Source organism: Astatotilapia calliptera, chromosome 14 (assembly GCF_964374335.1).
Source record: "Astatotilapia calliptera chromosome 14, fAstCal68.1, whole genome shotgun sequence".
NCBI lineage: Eukaryota > Metazoa > Chordata > Actinopteri > Cichliformes > Cichlidae > Astatotilapia > Astatotilapia calliptera.
The window spans coordinates 18,227,150-18,249,511 of NC_137435.1; the positions used below are offsets into that span (position 1 = coordinate 18,227,150).

Below are 22,362 nucleotides of genomic sequence, written 5' to 3' on the forward strand. Positions count from 1 at the left end.
GACTCAACAATAATTGCACTACTGTTGTAATAATTTCTATTCTGGTCTTTAGAGGCAAACTACAAGACAGGATTAAATGTGTATAATTTACATGCATTCTTGCTGACAAGGGCTCCAAATTTACTTGTAGAGACAGACACTTACTCAGATTTGAACACATGCATTTGAATTGTGCTTATATATATTTTTGGATTAAGCGGGCTCTGAGATCATTAGTTTATGTAGTGACTTCCCATCTGTAGAGTCTGTTATGAAGCGTCCGGAGATACTGCCGCTACTGGCACACAGCAACTCAAGAAAACCACATGTCAGAGGGACGGTTGCCAATTGGGCACAAGAAAAAGTGTGACTGTGAGCCGCTCGTATGTGCAAAAAGGTAAAGCATAAACCTGTGCAGACACACATGGTGGGACTGCTGGACCACCTCAGTGGAGAGATAAAAATCATTAGCTGTGCTCCTTTAATTTTTGAATGTGCGTTCTAAGACCGGGATCACCTGAGTGTGAAGCAACAGAGTGGAGTAACAGCTGGCAGAGGGATCCACATTTGGTTGTAGTGTTTATTGTAACAAAGAGCATATGAAACATGCATAAATGACATTAGGTTCTATTTTTCTACTTTTTTATAACTTTTAGGTTAGGTCTTGGGTCTTTTAGGTTTCCTTTTTGATCAAAAATGTAAGAATACTAATTATTTCCTGCTTTTTCTTCACAAAATAACTGAACTTTTTTTAAATTGAGAACATGAGAAATAATCAATGACATCCAGGATCATCGGTTCATTGCAAACTTGGCAGCAACCGGCTCTGCTTTGTGCGTTTTCCCCTAAAAATTGGTCGTTTCCAACAAATGAGAAAAACAAGTGAAAGGTACTTGCTGACACAACTAAGTTGCTGCCAGTGTGAGCTCAGGGGTGCACAGTATTTAGTGATGGAAACTTATGTCACTACCTTTCCATTTCCTAAAAAGGCATTACTATGGCCAGTTTTAAAAAAAATTAAATTGTGATGTTGATATAACATCTCAAGATGATATGAATCAAGTGCACAAATACATTGAAAGGTTAAAAAATAGAAAAGGGGCAGGAGAGTAGAAAAGGTTAGGGAGAGATCGCAGAGGAGAAGAAAGCACATGAAGAAGAAGAAAGGAAAAACTAGATATCTGTAAAGGGGGGACGATGGCATTTGTAGAAGTGGCAGGGTTGAAGTTGAGGGTGAGATGTCATTCAGAGGCCCCGGGATGCTTAATATTTCACCGTGTGATCCCTGCATTATGGATTGGTCTGATTGCCCTCTCAAGACCTCTGTTATGCACTTACCCACATGCACTTAGTGCGAAGTTCTTAATTACAAAACTTTTGTATTTGTCTCAAAGACATTCCCGCCCTCTTATGAAACCACTAAATCTGTCATTTTAAATATTAGAGGCACACATATAAATGGGATATTTTAGTATGCACTGGAAGCACTTAAAGTATTTGCAATGTATATATGAGATTTCCATACCGAGGTTTCAAGGTTGAACTTTGTTTGACCTTGTAACTATCATATAGAGGCTTTGTTGTTAGCCCCCCCCCCCCCCCAAGGCCTGTATGTGTATATGAGTATATGAGGCACTTCTGTGTGTGTCTTCTGTGTGTTAAGGTGTGTTTATGTGTGCATGTGTGTGAACAGCCTGTGGCAGTGTATGGTCCTTAGAGTAACGTCACTCTCTGATCTCTATGACCGCTGCAGGCCTCTGTTCATCCCAAGGTTTTCCGCAATTCTCCTTTCTGGTCCAGGGTCCAGGGCCTGTTATCCCGCGAATCCTGATATACATTTTCACCCTTGAGTCTAAAGGGCAAGGTGGGGTGACTGGTCCAAGCCACCCACATGCATCAGGAAGACCCCACTGCTTACCTTGTTATTTCCTCGCCTGGCCTTAATGAAGCCGGTGCTCATCGGCAGACCTCCTGTGAAAGATTTTGCCCAAAGGAAATAAGACCTGGACCCCAATAGGGCAAACATGGTGTTTGTATTGATCAACCTTATTATTAAGCCTCACTTATAAATTATTTTAAATGTGCAATTAATTTGGTAAATCTACTAGTTCTTATATAGTGCTTTCCCTTTCTGCTTGAGCACTCAAAGGACTTTAAACAACACATTTCATTCACCTGTTCTCACACATTCATTCAAGTCCTTTTTCATGAATGCAGTGACACTGTCATTTAAAACTGTTATTTAATTAAAAAGGCAACATATGAGATGTTGAAACTTAGTTTTTTTTTTCAATACCTCTCAAAAAAGTTTGGCCTCATGGGGCAAAAGACCAGTTTTGCTCCAGTAAAATATTGACCACAGGTAAGTGACATAACTGGGTATAAAACGGCCATCAGCGAAGTAAAATTGGAGAGGGATTCAATATTCTGTGAAAGACCGTGTCGGCGAACAGTTGAACTATTTAAGAATAAAGTTTCTTAACTCATTCACTGCCAGCCATTGGCAGTGAATGAGTTAAACCCATTGACTCATGCACTGCCATTGACGGCTATAGACGTCAATGGCAGTGAATGAGTTAATATAAAAATTTGAAGAATTTGAAGGTTGCATCATCTATACTACATAATATCAAAGAACCTTTCAGAGAATCTGGAGATACTGTTGTGTGTTAGGCTAACGGTTGTGATCTTCAGGCTGTCAGGCAGCACTGCATTAAAAACAGACAGGATTCTGTAGTGGAAATTACTGCACGTACTCAGAAAAACTTCTGAAAAACACCATAATTCAACACAGCTTCCCACTGCATTCTCAAATGCAAATTAAACTCTATTATGCACAGAAACAAATAGCTGGATGCACATTGCATCTTGGAGGCTAAAGCAGAAAGCAAAAATCCCACAGTTAAAACCAACACATCAGTGATAATAAGGGGGTGCAGTAGTCCACACTTTGTGTAGCTTGCACATTTGTGAAGGCATCATTAATGCTAAACAATATATTCAAGATCTGAAGCTACACATGGCTCCATAACAGCAACTGTCATCTGTTATTTGCTGCTCAGGAAGACTATGCTCTGACACTGAGCTGTGATAAAGTCCACATAACATAGATAAATAGCAGTGTTATTACATTTATTTTAATCCTGTGGTTTCTGGATCTGTTGGAGTTAAAGCCCCACTGATGTATACTGATCTGTCAGCATAGGCAAATTTTAATTTATTAGTCAATAAATGAAAAATTCAACCACATTATGAGTGTTGACATTGCAGAACTTTTGGGGTGACTTGAGGTTAGGGCTGGGCCATATCATACCGTTCACGGTAATACCGGTATAATGTTGGGCAATGATAAGAAAATGAAATATCGCGATAGAATATGGGTAAAACACGCATGCGCAGTGCCTTTGTTTTCATATGCACATGGAGGAAAAGGCGTGCTGGCGACGGAGAATGAGAAGAGTGAAAGCGGATCACTGAATGAAACGGATGAACCAGAACTGGTTTGTAAAAATGCTGCAACTTTAGTGGTGTGGAACTGGTTTAGCTTTCGTCTATCAGATACACAACAAAGCATTATTTTTGGTAGAGCATGCTAGCAGGCCGTCGTTATTACCGTGTTTTTTGGAAAATACGACGCATTTAAAATCAATCCTTTGATTTTTCTTAAAATCGACAGTGCCCCTTATAATCCCGTGTGCCTTATGTATGAATTCTGGTTGTGTTTACTGACCTCGAAACGATTTTATGTCGTACGCAGCGCTCGAAAATCTGTCAGACGTTTTAGTACGACTTTGCTAAGCTACGAAGCCGCACCGCTTGATGGATTGTCGGAGCATTACGGCTATCGTAGGCAGGAGCCTCGCGGAGTGATACGTACTGTGCTTCAACATAATATTACCATATTGTGTGTGTATAACCTTTTTCTAAGTTTTGTGGATATTATACAGGGTTATGCTGAGGATATGTCGGCCAATTTCCACTGGAAATGCCTTTTGGTTTAACTGACAACAAGGAATTTGCATTTGTACTGTTAAATTTTTATATAACTTTAATGCACATAAAAACAGCTGCTTGTTTAAGTGAAAATACATTGATGGTTTTTTTTCCACTAATAAAGTTGTGGAGTTGTAAAGCATTTTGTCTAGTGTCAATTATATCGTCAGTTATATCGTTATCGCAAATTTTCAAATGTATATCGTGATAAATATTTTTGGTCATATCGCCCTGCTCTACTTGAGGTATTGTTTTTAACACACATACACGTACTCTCATCTTGTTTTGACTAGAAAATGGTTCAAAACCAGTAAGTACCAACATCATTATGTCATTTCTGGCATTTTTACATTAGAAATTACTCCATGTAATTCATTTGTGATGAAAATCGTTGTTTTTAATCATTTCAGCTTTGAAATAAATCGTTCCTATGTGATGTGGACAAAGGGTTGCAGTGTGAAAGATCAAAGTTTTGGCCTGGGTACGCTCTATCTTGGGAAATAGGCTGTGAAAAGGAAGATGTTGGACTTTTTGTTTTGAGATTTACTGCATATATCAGTTCCCTCGAGCTTTTGTTCTCAGTATGCAAAGATATAAATTCGATCCAGAGTTTTTCCTTTAGCTAAAACTCCTCTTAATTCCTTTCCTCTGAGTTTGACAGATGCAATCTCAGCGTGATCACTGAAATGAAAATACAAACATGGAGCCCAGGTGTCTGGAGTTAAGAGGCTGTTTTTAAAAAATGAAAGAACAAATGTTGAGAAGAGGAGGAGGAGGAGAGTTTTGGGTGTTGAGTCTGACACTGAAAAGTAGGGAAAGTCAAAATTCTTCACATACTGAGATGAAGGATCCAAATAGTCCTTATGACTTCATAGTGTAGAGATCAGCATGTCAATCTGTCACAACAACATGGCAGCATTACAGAACCGGCATCTTACATCTGGCTCTGTCATTTAGACAATAACTCTTCACTGAAGCATCCATTACACCACAGGAACAGAAGACCTAATTGATGCATCCCCCCCAGCATCACGATATAGCAGCAAAATAAAAAAAAGCTTTTCAGACGACTGCAGATGAATAATTCATTGATTTTTTTGTAAGATATCGTTGTCTAATTGTTTAGTTTGTAAATATTTCATGTGCGTCATTAATTCAGATTGACGAGAGAAGCTAAGAGAAGCTTGTGATAAGGATCATCGAAGTTCAGTGCCTACAAGATTTGTTCTCGAATGGCTTTTAGAGACATCTGATTGAGTCGCACTCATTCATAAACAGGAATTTTGTGAATTGATTACGATTTTGTTCACGTTATTGTGACCTGAAGGCCTTTTTCAAGGCCCAAATACCAAAAATTATCTGTTGCCATAATAAAGCCTCCCCCTTGTATAATTTCACGCGTTCTGGTGTTAAATATTTAAATGACTTTATGTAGTATCGTTTCATCTCTGCCCATTCAATCATATCAAATTACAGTTTACAGCTATGAGGTCTAAGTGAGCTGGTTTTGATAGACCCACAGGCACCTGCAGACATGCACATAAAATCCAGGCCTGGATAAAGCATTCTGCCTGTGTTGACTGCGGACTGTGCCACCTAGTGGTCGCTCGGGATATTGCGTCTTCCCATGATCACTCTCACCTCCAAACCTGCAGTGCATAATCACATTACTCCCTCAGATAGATGTCTCGTAGATAGCCAAAGTCTGTTTTTTTTCCTTCGTCCTCATGTGTCATGTGTTACCGGCTTTTTCTTAGTATTTCCTGAATTCATATTTTTTTTAACAGTTAGAGAAAAGTTCCAAAGTTCTCTCTCTTGCATTTTGTGAAATGTCAGCCCAGTGAGGCTTTGGTATTAAACTGAAATATTGTCTCTTTTTTGTGGTGTTTGAATTACTCCTCCAAAGCCTCCAGAATATTTCTTCATCATCAAATGGTGATCTGACTTTGTAACAAGCTACATTAACTACACAGCTATTTGGGTTTTCCAAGCTGTTACAGATTTAATGATAAAATGGTCCTAATGCTTTTTATTTTTAAATGTGACAGTATAATGTTCTCCACTGATTAGCATGTCGGTCTGTCCGTCTGTCTTGTCTTTGTGCCTGCCCGGCCTGTTATGCATCTGCCGGTATGCCACATGTCTGTTTGCCATCCCCATTGTTTTCTTAAGTTTCTTATTCTCGCCTTTCTGCCTGTCAGTGCAGTTATCCGTCAGTGTGTCAACGTGTCTGTCTGCCTGTCCTCCAGCCTGTCTGTGTATTATTTATTTATTTATTGTCTTAGCTGTCTCTTCGGTGTGCTGTGTTGGTTGGAGGCCCAGCTGCCGAGCTTCACTGTAAAGTGCTGGGCTGATTGGAAGGGACGTTTTTCCAATGGCGCCGCGCTGCCTCTAATATTCTGTTTGTCGTTGGGTGTGAGGCTGATTTATCACGCCCCCTCTCCTGCTGACATTCAGATTCACTTTGATTGGCGGCTGGACAGAATGACACCCACCACTTCCAACACTGAAACACCACTACAGCGTTTGCACACACATTCTCTCTCTCACACACACAAACACAGACAGTCAAATGTGATGCTCTGCATACTCGCAGCCAGGTACACAGTGGATATGAATATGCCTATTCCACCAACACATTTCCACTTACACTTGAAGACATGCACTTGCATACATAAACTCACTCATAAACTTGCACAAATACCCAGTCTGAGCAGAGTTATGAACTCTGTCTTCTGCACGCTAGTTTGTAAGTGTTGTATTGAGTTTATCGAACAATGTGGGCAGACTGCTGCTCTTTTGTTGTTCCTTCACCCCACGAACTCTATAATATGCTAGCCTTTCTCACTTTTAATGCTCACTTACTGCATGCGGCCTAAGGCCCAAGCTAGCATACTCTTGCGTTGAATAACCACCACCTCCACCCTCTCCACTCCACATCCCTCCTTAATAACTCTATAACTCACCTCAGCCTTAGATTTAATTGCTTATCTGTGTGTAAACGTATTAACCCTCTGCTGTATCTGTTTTGCTGCCGTCCCGGGGGCCCGACAAGCCTCTCTGACTGCCGTGCCTTACATCCAATGAATAGTCCTTCTCTGAGCGGTAATAGGGAATCAGCATCGTAGCAGCAAGCATTGGCGGCGTGTAAGAGATAAATCAGATTGGGGGTCTTGCTTTGCCAGTTTATTGAATCTAAATTGCGTGCGCGCTTGGCCCCCGCCGGCCCTACACGGCCCATCCATCTCCCGGCTGATAATGGAGCAGGCCCGATTCCACCTGGTGGGAGCATTATTACATTTCCCCTCTAACGAGACCCAGCTAATCCTGCCAAGGGAGGAGAACAGAAGAGGGGAGAAAAGAAGAGAATAGTAAAGAGAGGAGTGAAGGAAAATGTTGGGGGAGGAAGAGAAGAAAGAGAAAAAGTAGGGAGGAGGAAAGAGATAGAAGAGGGTTTAAAAAAGAAAAAGAAAAAAAAGATCCATCCTGGCATCCTCCATCTACCTCCCACTCTCCTGCCTTCTCTCTTTCACACTTTCTTCCTTTCTGTTGCCGCGCATAAAACATCTTCCAGCGCCATCACAGCTACATAGCCCCTGGGCCCCTGAGCTGCAATTACACTCATAATCACAATGCGATTTCACTGACACTCTCCGCCCCTTCCCGCTGCCTTCCCTCCTCTTTCCCTCCACCCCTGCAGCCAAGACTGAACGAAGTCTAAATGAAGTGAAAGGCCTCTCCTTTCCCAACAGCCGGCCGTTTATTACCTGCTTTAATAAAAGTCCATCACAGAATTATCCGACAATGAACTGGAGCCGCTAAGTTGCCGAGAAAGATACTTCCAATAAGCAACGTCTACGCGCAGATGCGCCTATGTGCGTTGTTGCTGTTAATTCATTTTACATGCATTTTGCACCTGTAATGTTAACAGGCTTTTCATGCTAGTGCAGCAAAGTATGTTGCTTTAATGTATTTTTCTGTAGTTAATCTTTTTTTTTTAAAGCAGAGCTACTTATTGATGTAATTAAATCATATCCCTGGCTCAGCGCTCAGGCCTACTTTCATTGTTTTGAGGGGGCAGGAGCCCCGTGAGGCAGTGCACTGATGAGAGATGGATAAACAGTTTGATTTTCTGCTATCGCCCCCAGGCGCAGTGTACTGGAGAGATGAGCAAGAGAAGGAAGAGAAAGCATTAAAAACGAGGAGGGGTGGGATAGGGCAAAACAGAAGGAGAGAAGCGAGCAAGAGGATAAGAGAACCTGTTGGGGGAGGGATGAAGGGATAGAGGTGGAGGATAAACATGCAAAGAAAAAGAGGCGACAAATCACTCCTGTTGTTTTGTGTACACGTTTGTGTGCACAGAGGCGAAGCTTTGCCTCTTATTTTTGCTTGTTTGTCTGTTTCCCGTGCTGTTTTAGTTCCTCCTTTATCGCACATGGCCCCCGTATATCTGCCGATCTCCCTCTCCCTTTTTTCCCTCCTCTTTCTCCCCGTCTCCCTTCCACTCCATCACACCACCAATACCGCTCTGTCTCCTACCTGCCTCTCGGTAGCCCCGAGCAAAGAGTGAACTGAAGAACACAGAGGAGTTCACACACACATACAAAAACACACACACACAGGCAAGAAAACTTGTGAAGGATGGTGCAGATCGTCTTTTTTCCCCTCTCTGCTTTTTTCATTTGGCACATTCACACAGACACAAACTTACTAAATTATGACTGTGTTTGCTAAGAGAAATAGATCGGCTGCTGTTGATTTGGTTAGGCTTGCTCCCATGCGCATACACATACATGCACCCACCATAGCTGAGGGAGGTAGTGGAGGGTTCAGTCATCCATGTAGAGTCATTGTTAGTAAAGATGCGGAACCTCCAGACTTAACCAGCCGTAACAGCAGTGTGACGGGTTCTTTGTCTACGCCAATTACTGAACAAAAACAGCAGCGCAGTCACAGAGAGACTGGCACAACCCATGGCCTCCTGCATCCAAACACACACAGACACGTACACGGGCCTATGTATTGTATTTTTATGTAACATATTTACTTGCAGTCTAACTAATACACAAAGTCAGGCACAAAATGAGAAGCGTGCGCTGAGCACACATGCATATGCAGACACCTCGAGCGGTACAATAAACCACATTTGGACACCCACAGCTGTGCCCTGACACAAACATGCTGTAAGCGCTCACAAACACTTACACCCACTCTTATATTGTATTAACTTCCCCAAAAACAGTGCAGCGCTCTCATTCTCTTCCTCCCCCTTCAGTTCTCGTCGGCTCACTCTCTTCTTCTGTTTCTCTGCCTCTTTTTTTCCCTTTTTTTTTCTCAAAGTTTAAACTCATTAAGTGTAATGATATTGGAGACTCAATTTTACATAGCTCACTCATCAACCAAGTGAGATAGCAATAAAGGCGAATGGCTCCGCTGAGGCCCTAACGCTGCAAAATAAATGATGCGCCGCAACGGAAATGTAATTAATTTAGAGGCAGTATTGATAGTCCTGCCATACACGGCATTATATTCTTTAATGTGGCTTAACATCTTGATTATTCAGGGGGAAAAGGTGGCGGAAAAGGGAGTGGAGACAACACGATTCATGATGAGACATGCGTAAAATGCCCTGACGAGTGTTTACTCCCGCTGCCTCACTTTCTCTTAAGCTTTTCATTATGCCAAGACGATAAACACCTCTCAGGAAGAAATGCTGACTTTTACAGCAGCATAAAGGGAAAGCAGTGAAGGGGTGCTGCCTGATATGGAGAGGAGGATAAGGCATCATTCATATTTTGTGTATTTCCAGGCATACTGTTTATTCAGTGACGAATTCTGTGAAAATTGCCTGCATTTCCTCTCCGATGAGCACGTTTGTTTCAAAATACAGAAAAAGGGCCACAAAGAGATGTATTTATTTTAGAGGGGCTCAGATTTATTTGAAAGAATGGGTTTGGACTGAATTTATTTCTATTTTTTTACAGGACACAAAATGATCATATACCTTTAATATTATTATTAATTGTTTAATTGATTATTAAAATGATATACTTCTTTCCTTTCAGCTAAGACTGATGAAGTCCTGAAGGCCAAAGTTGCCAAAAGAGAGGAGGAGGCCCGGAAAAAGCTAGAAGAAGGTGAGTGAAAAGAGTTTGTTGTGCTTTTGTGTTCACGTTAATGTCGGCACCAATACCAAAGCAGTTTTAATTTGGCAAGGCAAAGAAAAATAGAAAAAAAATCAAAGCCTGAACCATTAACTATAGCAAAACTGCAAAATTAGAGACGTCGGCAAGATTGAGCAGCGGAAATAATAAAATAGTTCATTCTAATTATATTACTAGTAATCTTTGTTCATATTTTGTTCTCTATTAAGAGCCATCAATATTAATTTTGAGGAGTGGTAAACATGAAACGAAAAACAGACAAAATTGTGGGCAGTAAGACATCTGTTGCTCAACTTCAGTTTCTACACGTTTGTCTAAAATCAGCAGGATCAGGTGTAACTGGTAAACAACAAAAAGGCAAAATTGTTGCATGTGTGTTCAGACATATTTTGTAAAGCTTAGTGGCACGTAAAAAAAGCAAACACTTGAAATGCTATGAAGTGAAAGAGCAGGAAATATAGTGCTCATTCTTATAGCAAGAAATCCCTCCGCGCTTGGCAGCATTGGGGATTTTACAGTGTTACTCATCTAATGTGTTTACATTAACAGATCAGCAACCCGTCTTATGCTTTCACACGCCATCTATACTTTGCAAAACATGGATTCTGAGATGCTGATTAGTTTTTATTAGGACAGCTGTAATTTACATGAAAACGCTGGTAGAAAAGTAGAAATACACACAGCATTGCAGGCAATAAATCTATCCCGAATCCCCCACTACCACCAGCAAAGGACAAGCAGACACACACACATTCGCAGACCCACACATTATCTCAATACACATTCAAATTAAGTCAAGAGTAATTTGCAGTGGATGTGCTAACACTAATAAAGTCCTTTCTGACCAGCACGATATAAATGAGAATATCAAATGTTATCAACAAACTGTGTTTGTTTTTATGTGTACATGCACACACAGACTTGTGTAGTCGTGTCATTTCTTTTTTCTGATGTTTTATATTTCTGGACTCTCCCACTTTTCTTCTGGTATAATTTTTTTTGTTTACGTCAAGGATGCATGGCAGTGTGACCTTTAAAGTTAGCTGACCTTTTAGCCAAATGAAAGTCCAGCCATCAGAAACTAATTAGCCCTGCACTCTTACTTTAGTCGCCCAGTAGTGGGAGGAATTGATTCCTTCCTCCTCTGTATTGCACAATGTTTTTGTCCTTTTTTTGTTTTTGTTTGTTTGTTTGTTTTATTCAGCGTCTCTTTTTTCATGTTCATATTACTCTTTTTTTTTCTGGTCTAGTGCACTGTCTCTACCTTTCCTTTCCTTCCCTTTCCTTGCATCACCTGCACCTCCAGCTCTCTTTCTGTGTCTTTCTTTCTCTGTTTTTTCACATCTCTGTGTGGATGCATTGCCAAAGTGGTGACTAAGTGTCTTGCTTGGGGCAACAGATCAAGGCTCCCAGTCAAATAGCTTTCTTAAGCAAAGTTCACACTGCACCGTTGCCTCTTTTTAGAATCAGTTGACTCGTTCTCCCCTTTGCTCAAAGCTCCCTCTACCTTCACTCCAACTCCAAAAAAAAGGTGTTGTGCTCGACTGTAGTGGAGCGGTGCAGTACAGCATACTGAACAGGCACTGCCTTGGAGGATGCTCATTTTATTCGTTTCCCCCTGCACAGGGACACAAGAAGTGAGATCAGAGTCACGACAAAGTGGCCCTGACGACTCGCTCTTGTCTCTGCACCAATAGGAGCCGCCATCACAAATACACACAAGCACGTATGCACAAGCGGCGTCGGCTAGCTCCATCCTTTTCTGCCTTTCCTTCCAGCACATTGAAAAATGGAGGTGGGCAACTGATGCTGCTAAACAGCAGATCACCAAAGTTCTCCTGATTCCCTGCAGGGGCTCTCAGAGGTCAACACAACTAGAAAGTTTACACTTGAACCGCTAAGTCAACTGAAATGAGAAAACCGTTTAAACAGAATGGAGGGGAGAAGTGAAGAACACTACCACCTACACTCCTCGTTCATAAATAGATTCACGTCCTAGACTGGCAATGTGTTTGAGTTAGTTTAGCCCTAATCGAAACCATCGAGATCTGATTCATGTGGATGCTATGATATGCAAGCTATTATTGTAGCGAACTGTGGCTGCATACTGCGGAGCCCTGAGAGAAGAGAGGGGTTTTTATCAGCAGGGTTTACTGACAGAGAGGAAGGAGAGGATCAATAACTGGCCCTGTGGTCATCAGTTAACAAAGTAGTTTCCACTTAAAAGGAGTGTTTGGCTCTCTGGTTAAGGGCAGCCAGATGATGCTAGCGGTTGAAAAAGGAAACATATGATATGAAAGGGTGTGAGAATGAGAGGGGTGGATGATTCCTTTGTTAGTTGCATGCCTTGTTTAGGCTATTAAAGCTGAGAGATGCTGTTTGTTTGCCCAGGGGGCTTTTAGCTAACGTGGTGAGTCCAGCTATAATAAGATGGACTGACTGTTCGGTGTGTTTGTGTGTACATATGCGTGTGTGTGTGGACGGTACTATCAGCTGGCACTTCTATAACCAGAGTCAGCGTGTGTAGTAGAACTATATGTCCGGCTGGACAGTATGTTAAATTACAGCCATTATGAATCTTTTCCAAACTTGTCCGTCTTCCCGTGAGGTCTTTACACCTGCTGTACCTGATACACTGCTGTGTGCCTGTTGTAATTTACTGGAAATGTCTTTCACTACAAACAACACTGACAAAACTGTATCTAGTAATTCATTCATACCAATGTTCACGGGTAGATCAAATGAGATAAAATCAAATGTGCAGAAGTGTAAAATATAGTTATTATGATTTCCATATTTAAATTATTTTTTGAATATGTCAATTTTAAATCATATTCCCATTAATAATAATAATAATAATAATAATAATAATAATAATAATAATAAAAATAATAATACTCTAAAACCCAAGTATAGTTTATTTTATGTGCCACAGAAAACTATGAGAATTTCGCTGGTACCCATGAAGACAATATAATAAATTATTACCAAAATAGAGAGAGATGGATTTTCAGCCAGTCAGTCTATTTATTTACAGCACTCTGCAAGCGTCTTGTGCCACCCCTCATTTCTTTATATTTTTTTTTCGAAGGAGCCAGACTTTCCTGTAATTTTTTAAAAATGGTCTTGAGCAGCAGTTCTCCAGGCTTTCTAGAGGCCTTTCAAAGTTTCTTTGTACATTTGTTGCTTTTTTATTCATTTTCAGTTTGGTCCTTATACCTGGCCTTTTTCAGAAGAAGATTTTTCTGTGTTTTTTTTTTGTTGTTGTTGTTGTGATGGCACTTAAGATTCAACTAGCAATCATTCATACATAAAACAACGCCTAACTCAAGGGATGAACAACATAACAGAATCAGAGAACTTTATTAATCCCAGAGGAAATGATGTAGTCACAGTTGCTCCAAGACAGTAAGGCAAACAAGCTAAAGTAGAAATATTAAATAAAATGGTATATTATATAATACCTCTGTATATAAATAGCTCTAATATATAAATATCCCTGATTTATTATTAAAAGAAATATAAAATATAAAGTTGATTTTGAGGTGTCCCTGTTATCATACTGAATTATTTTCTAAGGGATCTGCAGATATTAAGGGCTAACAACCAGTTTTTAAATGGTTTAGGGATTTTGTTACTAGTAGAAGGGTTGCTGACAGGTAGATAAGCTTAAGGAAAGGAAAGAGGAAGAGATGTTTGAGGTATGACAAGTTGAAAGTCAGTGGCAACAGGTCTTGCGGTGAAATGAATCCGAATTAGAAATTTTTGGTTCAAATTGTAGTCGGGAGTAAAACATGGTGAAGGCTGATGGTTTGGGGCGTCATTTTAGCCAGTGCTATTGGGGAGCTAGTCAGTATTGATGGAAGTACCATCAGGTTTTGAACCACCATGCAGTACTATCTGTTAAGTATTTTAGCATGACAGTGATCCCAAACACGCTGCCATTGCAGTAAAAGCATGCCTGGATAGAAACACACAACACAACTCTATCAGACATGGATTGGTCTCCTCAGTGCCCAGACCTCAGCGTTACTGAAGCAGTGTGAGATCGTGCTGACAGAGAACCACAGCCAAAGAAGAGGTTTGAATGACCTTCCAAAAATTGCAAAAAAGCTTACGTAAGAGAGTTCAGGCTATGTTGAAGAATAAAGGTGGTCTTACCAAATAATGTACAAGCTCTGTTTATGCATTACATGCATTTCCATGTATGTTTTCATGTTTCAGTTCGTTTTCTGCCCGGATTTTTCATTTTCCTGGCAAAATATAAAGAAATGAGGGATCGCTAAAGACCTTTGCGCAGTACTGTATTTATAGTTTATTTCAAATACATATCTCTGTTTAAATCTGCGTAGTTTCTGCTAAACAGCATAAACTGTTCAGTTTCAGGCATGGTCTCTGCAGGTGAATGCTGAACTTTGATGGTGTGCTTAAAACATAATGAGAAAGCCTCCATTGCAGTAATGTTTTTCATTATACCAAGCCTCATTAGGTTTAATTAAGATGTTATGTCAGCTCTTGCTTTTGTGTAACCAAAAAAAAGAGGTAACACATTGACTAGCTGACATTAAAATTTGTGTCAAATTCTCAGTGACCCCGATTAATTCATTCAGACTGACATGCTGTTTGAAAAGCCTCCAAAAACAGCGCACTTTCAACACTATTGTCTCGTGAAATCTGGGTCGTGCGTGTCTTTTATCAAGCTCTGATAGAAACATTTTTTCATTCGTGCAGCCATTCTTCAACATTTATGTAATTGTGGATTGGACACTAGCCTATAGCCTGCAGATGGTATTTTAGCCCCGAACCTGCACTTTCCCCATTACCTCAATCCACCACCAGATTGGGAGATCATATATTTTAATGAGACGTATAATAGCTCTTTAACCCATATCATTAGGGGAATATATACCTACCGTTTGCTCTTTTGGCAGTTAAACGAAAGGACTGTTTCCCTAATTACGCTGTGTGTAGGACAGGTCACAAGTTGGGTGTGTACCTGTCTGTGAGTGTGTCTGCGTTCAGGAATTATATGACCATTAAATATTCAACCACGGCCCCCCCGCTCCAGCCCCAACCCTCCCTCGACCCAGCATCCATTAACGCCTCATCACCATTTAACTAGCTCTGTTGTCAATCACCACAGGGCCTCGGTTGAAACAGAAAATGTCTGGATTTGGTTTCCTGTCTTACTTGTTCTACATATAGAAAAAAAGAGTGAATGAGAATAAACAGCCTTTCTAACTGAAGGATACCTCAGTCAAGGACAATCAATATAACCGAATCATTAAGGGTGAATATAATTTGTCTGTAATTTGTCTGATATAATATCTCTCTTTTTAGGTATGATTACATACCGTACTAAACAATTTGGCAGTCAGCTAAAATTTCAACTCTGCATGCAAACCTCTTCATGCAGCACTGGTGTGGGTGTCCATAATAAATGATGTGATCCCGTTTCTAATTGAAAATAATAACTAATCCATGGATAACAAGCTCTTGTATAATCCAAAGCCATATCCCTTCAGTTCTGGCCTATCTCGGCTGTAATAAAAGACAGGAAATGAGAGGCAAGTGAGAGTGGTGGCTTGGACATTGACGCTTAATGTAATCTGCCTTGAAATCAAATTATTTGACCTGGAAAGCCTAACAATACAAAACTCCTGCCAGGCTGCTGTTAAATATTTAGCACGTGCCTGTCATGAATACAAATGGCGCGCAAATTAGAATCTACAGGCGCGTGACCCCCATATCACACCCTCGGTGCATGGGGGGCTGCCTCTGCTTTAAATGTTTTAATTACCGGTGCCGCGGTGTGGTGTGGCGTGCCACGCTACCTCGCCGAGCAGCGTCACTTGAAGGACAAGCGGTGAAATTCAACTGCTGGTAAACACGAGTGATCTGGTGTCCGTGATCTTATCGTATTAACTAAAACATAAGGATCCGATAGGAGGAATTTTGCCAGGCTATAATTATAGTTCCTAGCATTCTCCCTCAGAGTAGACATCATACTTTATTTGTAATTTTTTTTTAACCTGTGTTCTTTCCACCGGCTATATGATCTACCCGAGGACTCGAGGGAGGCGCTGTATTGCTCTTGTGCACTTTGCACTGAAGGAAGATCCATCTCAGTGATTTTGATGTAAGAAAATCTGGTTTGTATCGATTTGGTATTGATCAGCGGAGTTAGCCTCATCTCCTGTCGTTACTTCAGATAAATGGCCTTATTTGTTGTGTTATTATGTTCAACACAATCATGCCAGGAACAGTCAGAGGAATATTGAACCGACACTTCATTGGCTTCATGGGCTCCATTTGTTCCAGGAATTAAAGGATGTTTTCTGCCAGTATAGCGCCAAATTGAAAGTGGAAAAAGAGAGCATATTGACAATCAATTACACCTTCACTTTAAAGGTCTTTTTCAAACACTGTCCTACAGAAGAATGTTCCACTTTTAATTTTTTTTTTTATCCTGCCTAAATAATGATTGATTTGGAGATGAATAGTGCTACAGTGCCTCACTCCAGCCATCTCTCTTTTATTTGCTCCTCTCTCCTCCCTATTCATTCAGGTTTGTGGTTCCCCCCACGTTGAAATGATTAGTTATGCAAGGCTTGTAAGCACTGAATCAGAGTTATGGTCCCCGGGGAAATAAATTTGGCAGAAAATCAGTGTGAGAAGATTTAATTATCACGAAGAGACCTTTTTTCCTTGCCTTGGCCCACTGAAGCCCAAACCCGTCCCCTCTTTCTCTCTTTCTTTCTCTCGTTCTACTCTGAGCTCCACACTCTGCAGCCAAAAAAGCCCTGGCGTGCAGCAAGCAAGCCAGCCCTCTCCTTGCCTTCCTTCTCCTCCCAATTTGTTTCATTACATGGTGATAAGCCAAGCAATTACTGCTTTATTGATTTTTCATCACTGCAAATTTAAAGTTTATTTTTTTTCCCCCCTCCCCCCCCCTTCCACCTCCATCTACCTCTGGCTCCCCCATTTTTCGCTGAGCAGTGGCTCAGGAAGGTGATTAGGTGACCCACCTGTCCTAAGCGCTGCTGGTCGCCGCAGAGGTGTGGAGGTGAATACCGAATTCTGCTAACCCCATTTGACCCCTTGTTGTCCCAGGGTAATCGGATGCTGGTGTCGCCCAGTGTGGCTGTTAAATCGCAGCTATGGAGCCTACAACCTAATCATTTCTATAAGGATATCTGTGGAATGACATGTTTGACTCGATAGCGGCCGGGCTGTCTCTGCCGTAGGCTAGATTACGACAGAAATTGACCATGCAGGCTTCCATCCTCTGTTCATTCAGGTCAGGCAGACAGATGATTGACAGCACCCTGCTGCCCTCCGTGATTGGTAATCGTTTCTCAGGTCACCCTTATCAATTAACCCGCTGCCAGTAAACCAATGTACGTTCAGCAACTTTGCATTGAGTCCCAGGCTTGATATTTATTCCAGATTTCCTCTCCTTTCCATTTAGATTAATGACAGCTTTGAGAAAATTTGTTGAGAATTAAGACACTTAATGTGGACTTCTTTCTTGATTAAATTAAAATTAAAAACTGGCGTAACACTCACATATTTAATCAGGATCCTGCAAATGATTTTGGTGATTAAAAGTAATTTTACACAGGTTGATTAAAAAATGAGGAGTGATATGAACATTTTGGCCCAGGTATAAGAACACTGGGTTAGCATTACACCAGCAGTTTGACCCCATAACTAATAACATTCCTAGTATGTGAAAACGACTTCTCAGCACACACACATACACACACGCACACACACACGTACAAGTGTATGTCTGGACATGATCACACACAGTCTAACAGGGTGGTCAGGGTGCTGTGATTAGACACACCCTACAGGTCAAAATGCTGGCATCCTGGGTGGCTGTGGACATTTGGTGGCTCCTGCAAGGTTTGTCATTGACATCAGAGGTCACTTAAGTGTGCGTGTTTGTTCTGTTTAGGGAAGCTGTAATATGTGGCTGTGGTTGTCTCGTTTTATAAATGTAGTGTGAGCAATTGTGCTTTTGAAATACCTGGAATGAAGTCGTGGCAGTCCGGTGGGTGTGAGTGATGGGTGTTTTTAGGGCGAGCATATATTTGTCTGCAAAGAAAGCAACATAGTCAGAAAAATAGTGATGTAATAATTAGAGATGGCACGATACCACTTTTTTATGTCCGATACCGATACCGATATCATAAATTTGGATATCTGCCGATACTGTTATGAATCCGATATAGTGTTTTTTTAATCAACAAAACTGTTTTTTAAAATATCTTGCTGCATTTTGTATAAGTTCATACTCAAGTTTAAAACAACAACTACACTAAAGCTATTCTGTTATACCTGTATGCAAAAAAAATAATTTCATAGTTCAGCAATACTGATCAATCTAATAAACTTAAACCTACACCATCCTCCCTATTCTGGTATTTTAAAGAGTACTTAGCATAAATATTAAGCAACCTAACTAATAGGGTTCCAACTCCCAGCAACAACAAAAATAAATAAATAAAAAATAGGGAACCACCCCTCACGCTCCACCTCATGATGCTTAATCGACGTAATCAACCTTAATTTGATGCAGTGTGAAAAAAAATGCACAGAAATCAATTATTTTTCAAGAAATATTAAATAGATTCAACAACTTTCTTCAACAAAATTGCAGACTGCACAGATGGTACCTTCCCAAAGGAAAAAGTACTATAGCTTACTAGAGTATATTAGACTTAATAGTTACTATATACAGTAATTGACTTCTATTCATTTTACATAAAATTAAAACTTTGGGTGTCAGATAATTATTTATTAAAAGCTAGACATTTTAAATGAGAATAAGAAAGAAAAGTGTGTCTTTGTGCCCCCTTTTCCCTGTTAATGCCCTATCGGCCCCCCTGGCTAAACTTTGCTAGATCCGCCCCTGCTCAGTTACCAGCGTCAGCTACGTAGGAAAAGATCCTGGTGTAGAAAGAAATATTAAATACATTCTAACAACAGCTTATCAAGCTTAAACGTGCTGCTGTTGTTCAGCCGCTGGTTTCCTCTTTCTGGTGCAAAGTGGGCCAAAAACAAACAAGAGAGACGGACTCGCAACAGAAAAGCCGATCAGCTGATCATTAAGCAGTTTCATGATTGAAGTAGCAGCAAGAAGAGGCAGTCGCTCGTTAAGCTTAACGCAGAAATGCTTTACAAACATTCAGAGATGGACTTACACACTTGCTTTACTTCTCTCGGGGATAACTTTGTCGGAGATGAAATGCCGGGTTGCTAGCGAAGCTCCAAATGCTATCCAGACCACCGACAGGTCCCGCATGCCACAGCCGCTCTATCACGTGATGCATACTGCTAACGTTCTGAGGTGAGTTACGGCGTGTTGCAAGTTTTGTGAGGTGCTTTCGTGATATTTAATGGATCGGATTACATTTTTTATTTTTCTCCGATATCCGATCCAGTAATTTAGGTCAGTATCGGACCGATACCGATACGTAATATCGGATCGGTCCATCTCTAGTAATAATACACTGATGAATAAACTTGATAAAACTTTCAATACTACAGCCGCCATCTTGGTTTAAAACAATAAAAAAGAACAGTTGTGATGAGGAGAGACGGGTCTTACTATGAAAATTGTTTGCTTATTGGCTAGGAGCTTGTCAGTTATAAGTCGTTAATTAATGAGCATACCACAAGTAATTCTCCATTTTGAAACATAGTTTCAATTTTTTTAATTAAAACAGTATCGACCCACAAACTCATGAGCAGTGAAAGCCTGGATGTGATGAGGAGGGGCAGGTCTGACTGTCAAACTGAATGACTGTCAAGCAACTTGTGATTGACAAGTCATTAGTCAATGACACTTGTGTGGTTTCATGCACTGATAATCTACCAGTTTGAAACATAGTATGTCCAAGATTTTCAAAATAGACTTTCAAAAATTTTATATTCAGCGTAACCTACAATAATGTTCAGATGCCTCTGAACTCTGAGGTTGGAAGTAAGGAGTGATGCCATTCCCGAAAAAGAAAAAAAGAGGGAAAACGGGATTTATTTTGGTGATTAAGCAGCCATTCAGGTATCACAGGAAATACAGCATAATACTTGTTTTGGTGTGCATGCAAACACATTCACTGATAGAGATTGATCAGTGCTTAATTTGTGAGTTACAAATACACAACAGTGGCAGGAAGCATAAGTTTTACAGTTTTACTGCTGTTTACGAACACTGTCGCCATATTGGACTGTTAACTCAGCGGTTGCTGGGGAGGTTGCAGCTGCTAGTGAGGGGAGAGGCTCTGTTTGTAATTCAGGAGTCATTTTTAATATTGATCAGTTTCTGTCTTTCTTTTATTTATTTCCGAGTTGAGGGGGCTTTCCAGATTCAAATTCCGTGTGTTAACTTGGAAATTCCCACTTATTCAGGAACACACCATCAATGACTGAGATCATAAACTCAGCTGGAGAGTGTTTATAGAGGTCAAGGCTGAAAGGTTTTTGTCCCCCCCCACACACACACACACACACACACATACAGAGATTTCTCTATGATAGCAAATATTTTTGTAACCACAGCTAGCGCCATCTGGTGTTCTTCAGATAGAATGCAGGGTTAAGGCGCTTTGCATCGATCTGCATCCATGTTTGTACTGTCTGTAGCTGCTGGGAGACTTTTCTCAGCTTCAGTCTGGGACTTGAAGAGAAACACAAATAGTTTAGGCCCAGGTAATTGTGTTCTCCTTTTAAATTAACATTACATACATAAGCTTTGCTACCTAGCTCCTACATTATTTGTTGTCATTGTATTATTAGCCATAGCTGCTACCTTAACTGAGCAGAAAGCTAATGTGGCTATCAGGCAGTCGCCGGCCAGGTCAACATTTATGTTTAATACTTTAATGAAACAGTTGAAACAGGAGCTTTACTGACCTCTTGAAATTCCAATTTTTAACAGTTTTTTTCATAATTTTTTGACAAGCCCTTTAGTTGCCATTGGCTATAATCAATCATGCACCAGGATGGTTTTTGGAACATATTATTATTATCATTATTATTATTATTATTATTATTGGTCTTTAAGACTATGAGAAAAACACGGTGGCGTGGTTTCGTGATAGTCTTGCTCCTGTAGCTTATTTAGCGACATTTTTCCCCATTAGCATCAGGACAGCTTTAGACTGGTGAGACATGGGAATTGTCTCTCTAACCCCTTACTCACACTATATAGCTGACAGGAATTAAACATTTTAGGATTGACTTAATCAGGACAACAGACCGCTTTTGTGTCTGTCTATTGCCAGTTTCGTGGGGTTTACAGTGTATCCAGCGGATATCTACACAACAGATAACTGCTGTCTGTGCCAAGACTTGTTGCACAGTGTGTGTCTAAATGTCTGAATATAAATGTAGATAAATTTAAAAAGCTAAGAGACCATTTGCTTGCATGTTCCTAAATCCCACTGAGACACGAATTGGTAAATACTACTCGGACTACAAAGAGAAATGAGAAAGCTTTCAGTCAAATTAAAATTGGTCATATGCAGGTATCTGTTTATAGAAATCTCGAATTGACTAGACACTAGAGTCAGAAATCTATTCATGCATTTCCTTCCTTTAATTTAGATAATTAGAGTCATATACAGCGAGGGGTTTGGGATGTACTTCGAAATGAAAATGTCACTTTTGTTTAGTTATTTTGCATGATTCCCTCCAATAATCTGGAATAAAGGAGAGTAATGTTCTTCACAGTGCCAAGGTTATTAGTCTACAACTGAGGTCAAGAGAGGAGGAGGTAGGAGGACATTTGCCTAATTAATTGCTACTCAGACACACTCACACACATACACACACTGCCATGACCTTTACTAATATAGTTTGTAGCAGACCACACAAACAGGACCCTGAGAGAGAGACACACACACACACACACACACACACACACACACACACACACACACACTCACAGAGCTATAGCCAGCAAACTCAAAGGGAGACTCCATTACAACTCAACTAAGGGAAAAGAGCTGCTTGCTTGATGGCTACATGTCAAGAACACTGTAGGTCACGTGTGTGTGTGTGTGTGTGTGTGTGTGTGTGTGTGTGTGTGTGTGTGTGTGTGTGTGTGTGTGTGTGGGCATGTGGTCATGTACCAGTGTTTGAGTCTGTTTCCAGGATTCTGATTACATCACTTTCATTTTAAAGACCTTGCTCCAATTAAGTAATTAGTTGCTTG

General features: G+C 40.5%; 1 protein-coding gene across 3 annotated transcripts in view; it reads left to right on the forward strand.

Moving 5' to 3' along the window:
• rsrc1 (arginine/serine-rich coiled-coil 1) overlaps nucleotides 1-22,362 on the forward strand; it is a 126,514-nt gene that overhangs the window by 90,584 nt on the left and 13,568 nt on the right. For all 3 annotated transcript variants that reach the window (XM_080288708.1, XM_080288706.1, XM_026193065.2), the window contains exon 7: nucleotides 10,038-10,109. In XM_080288708.1, the coding sequence (XP_080144834.1) occupies nucleotides 10,038-10,109 (72 nt within the window). The remainder of the gene's footprint in view (nucleotides 1-10,037; nucleotides 10,110-22,362) is intronic.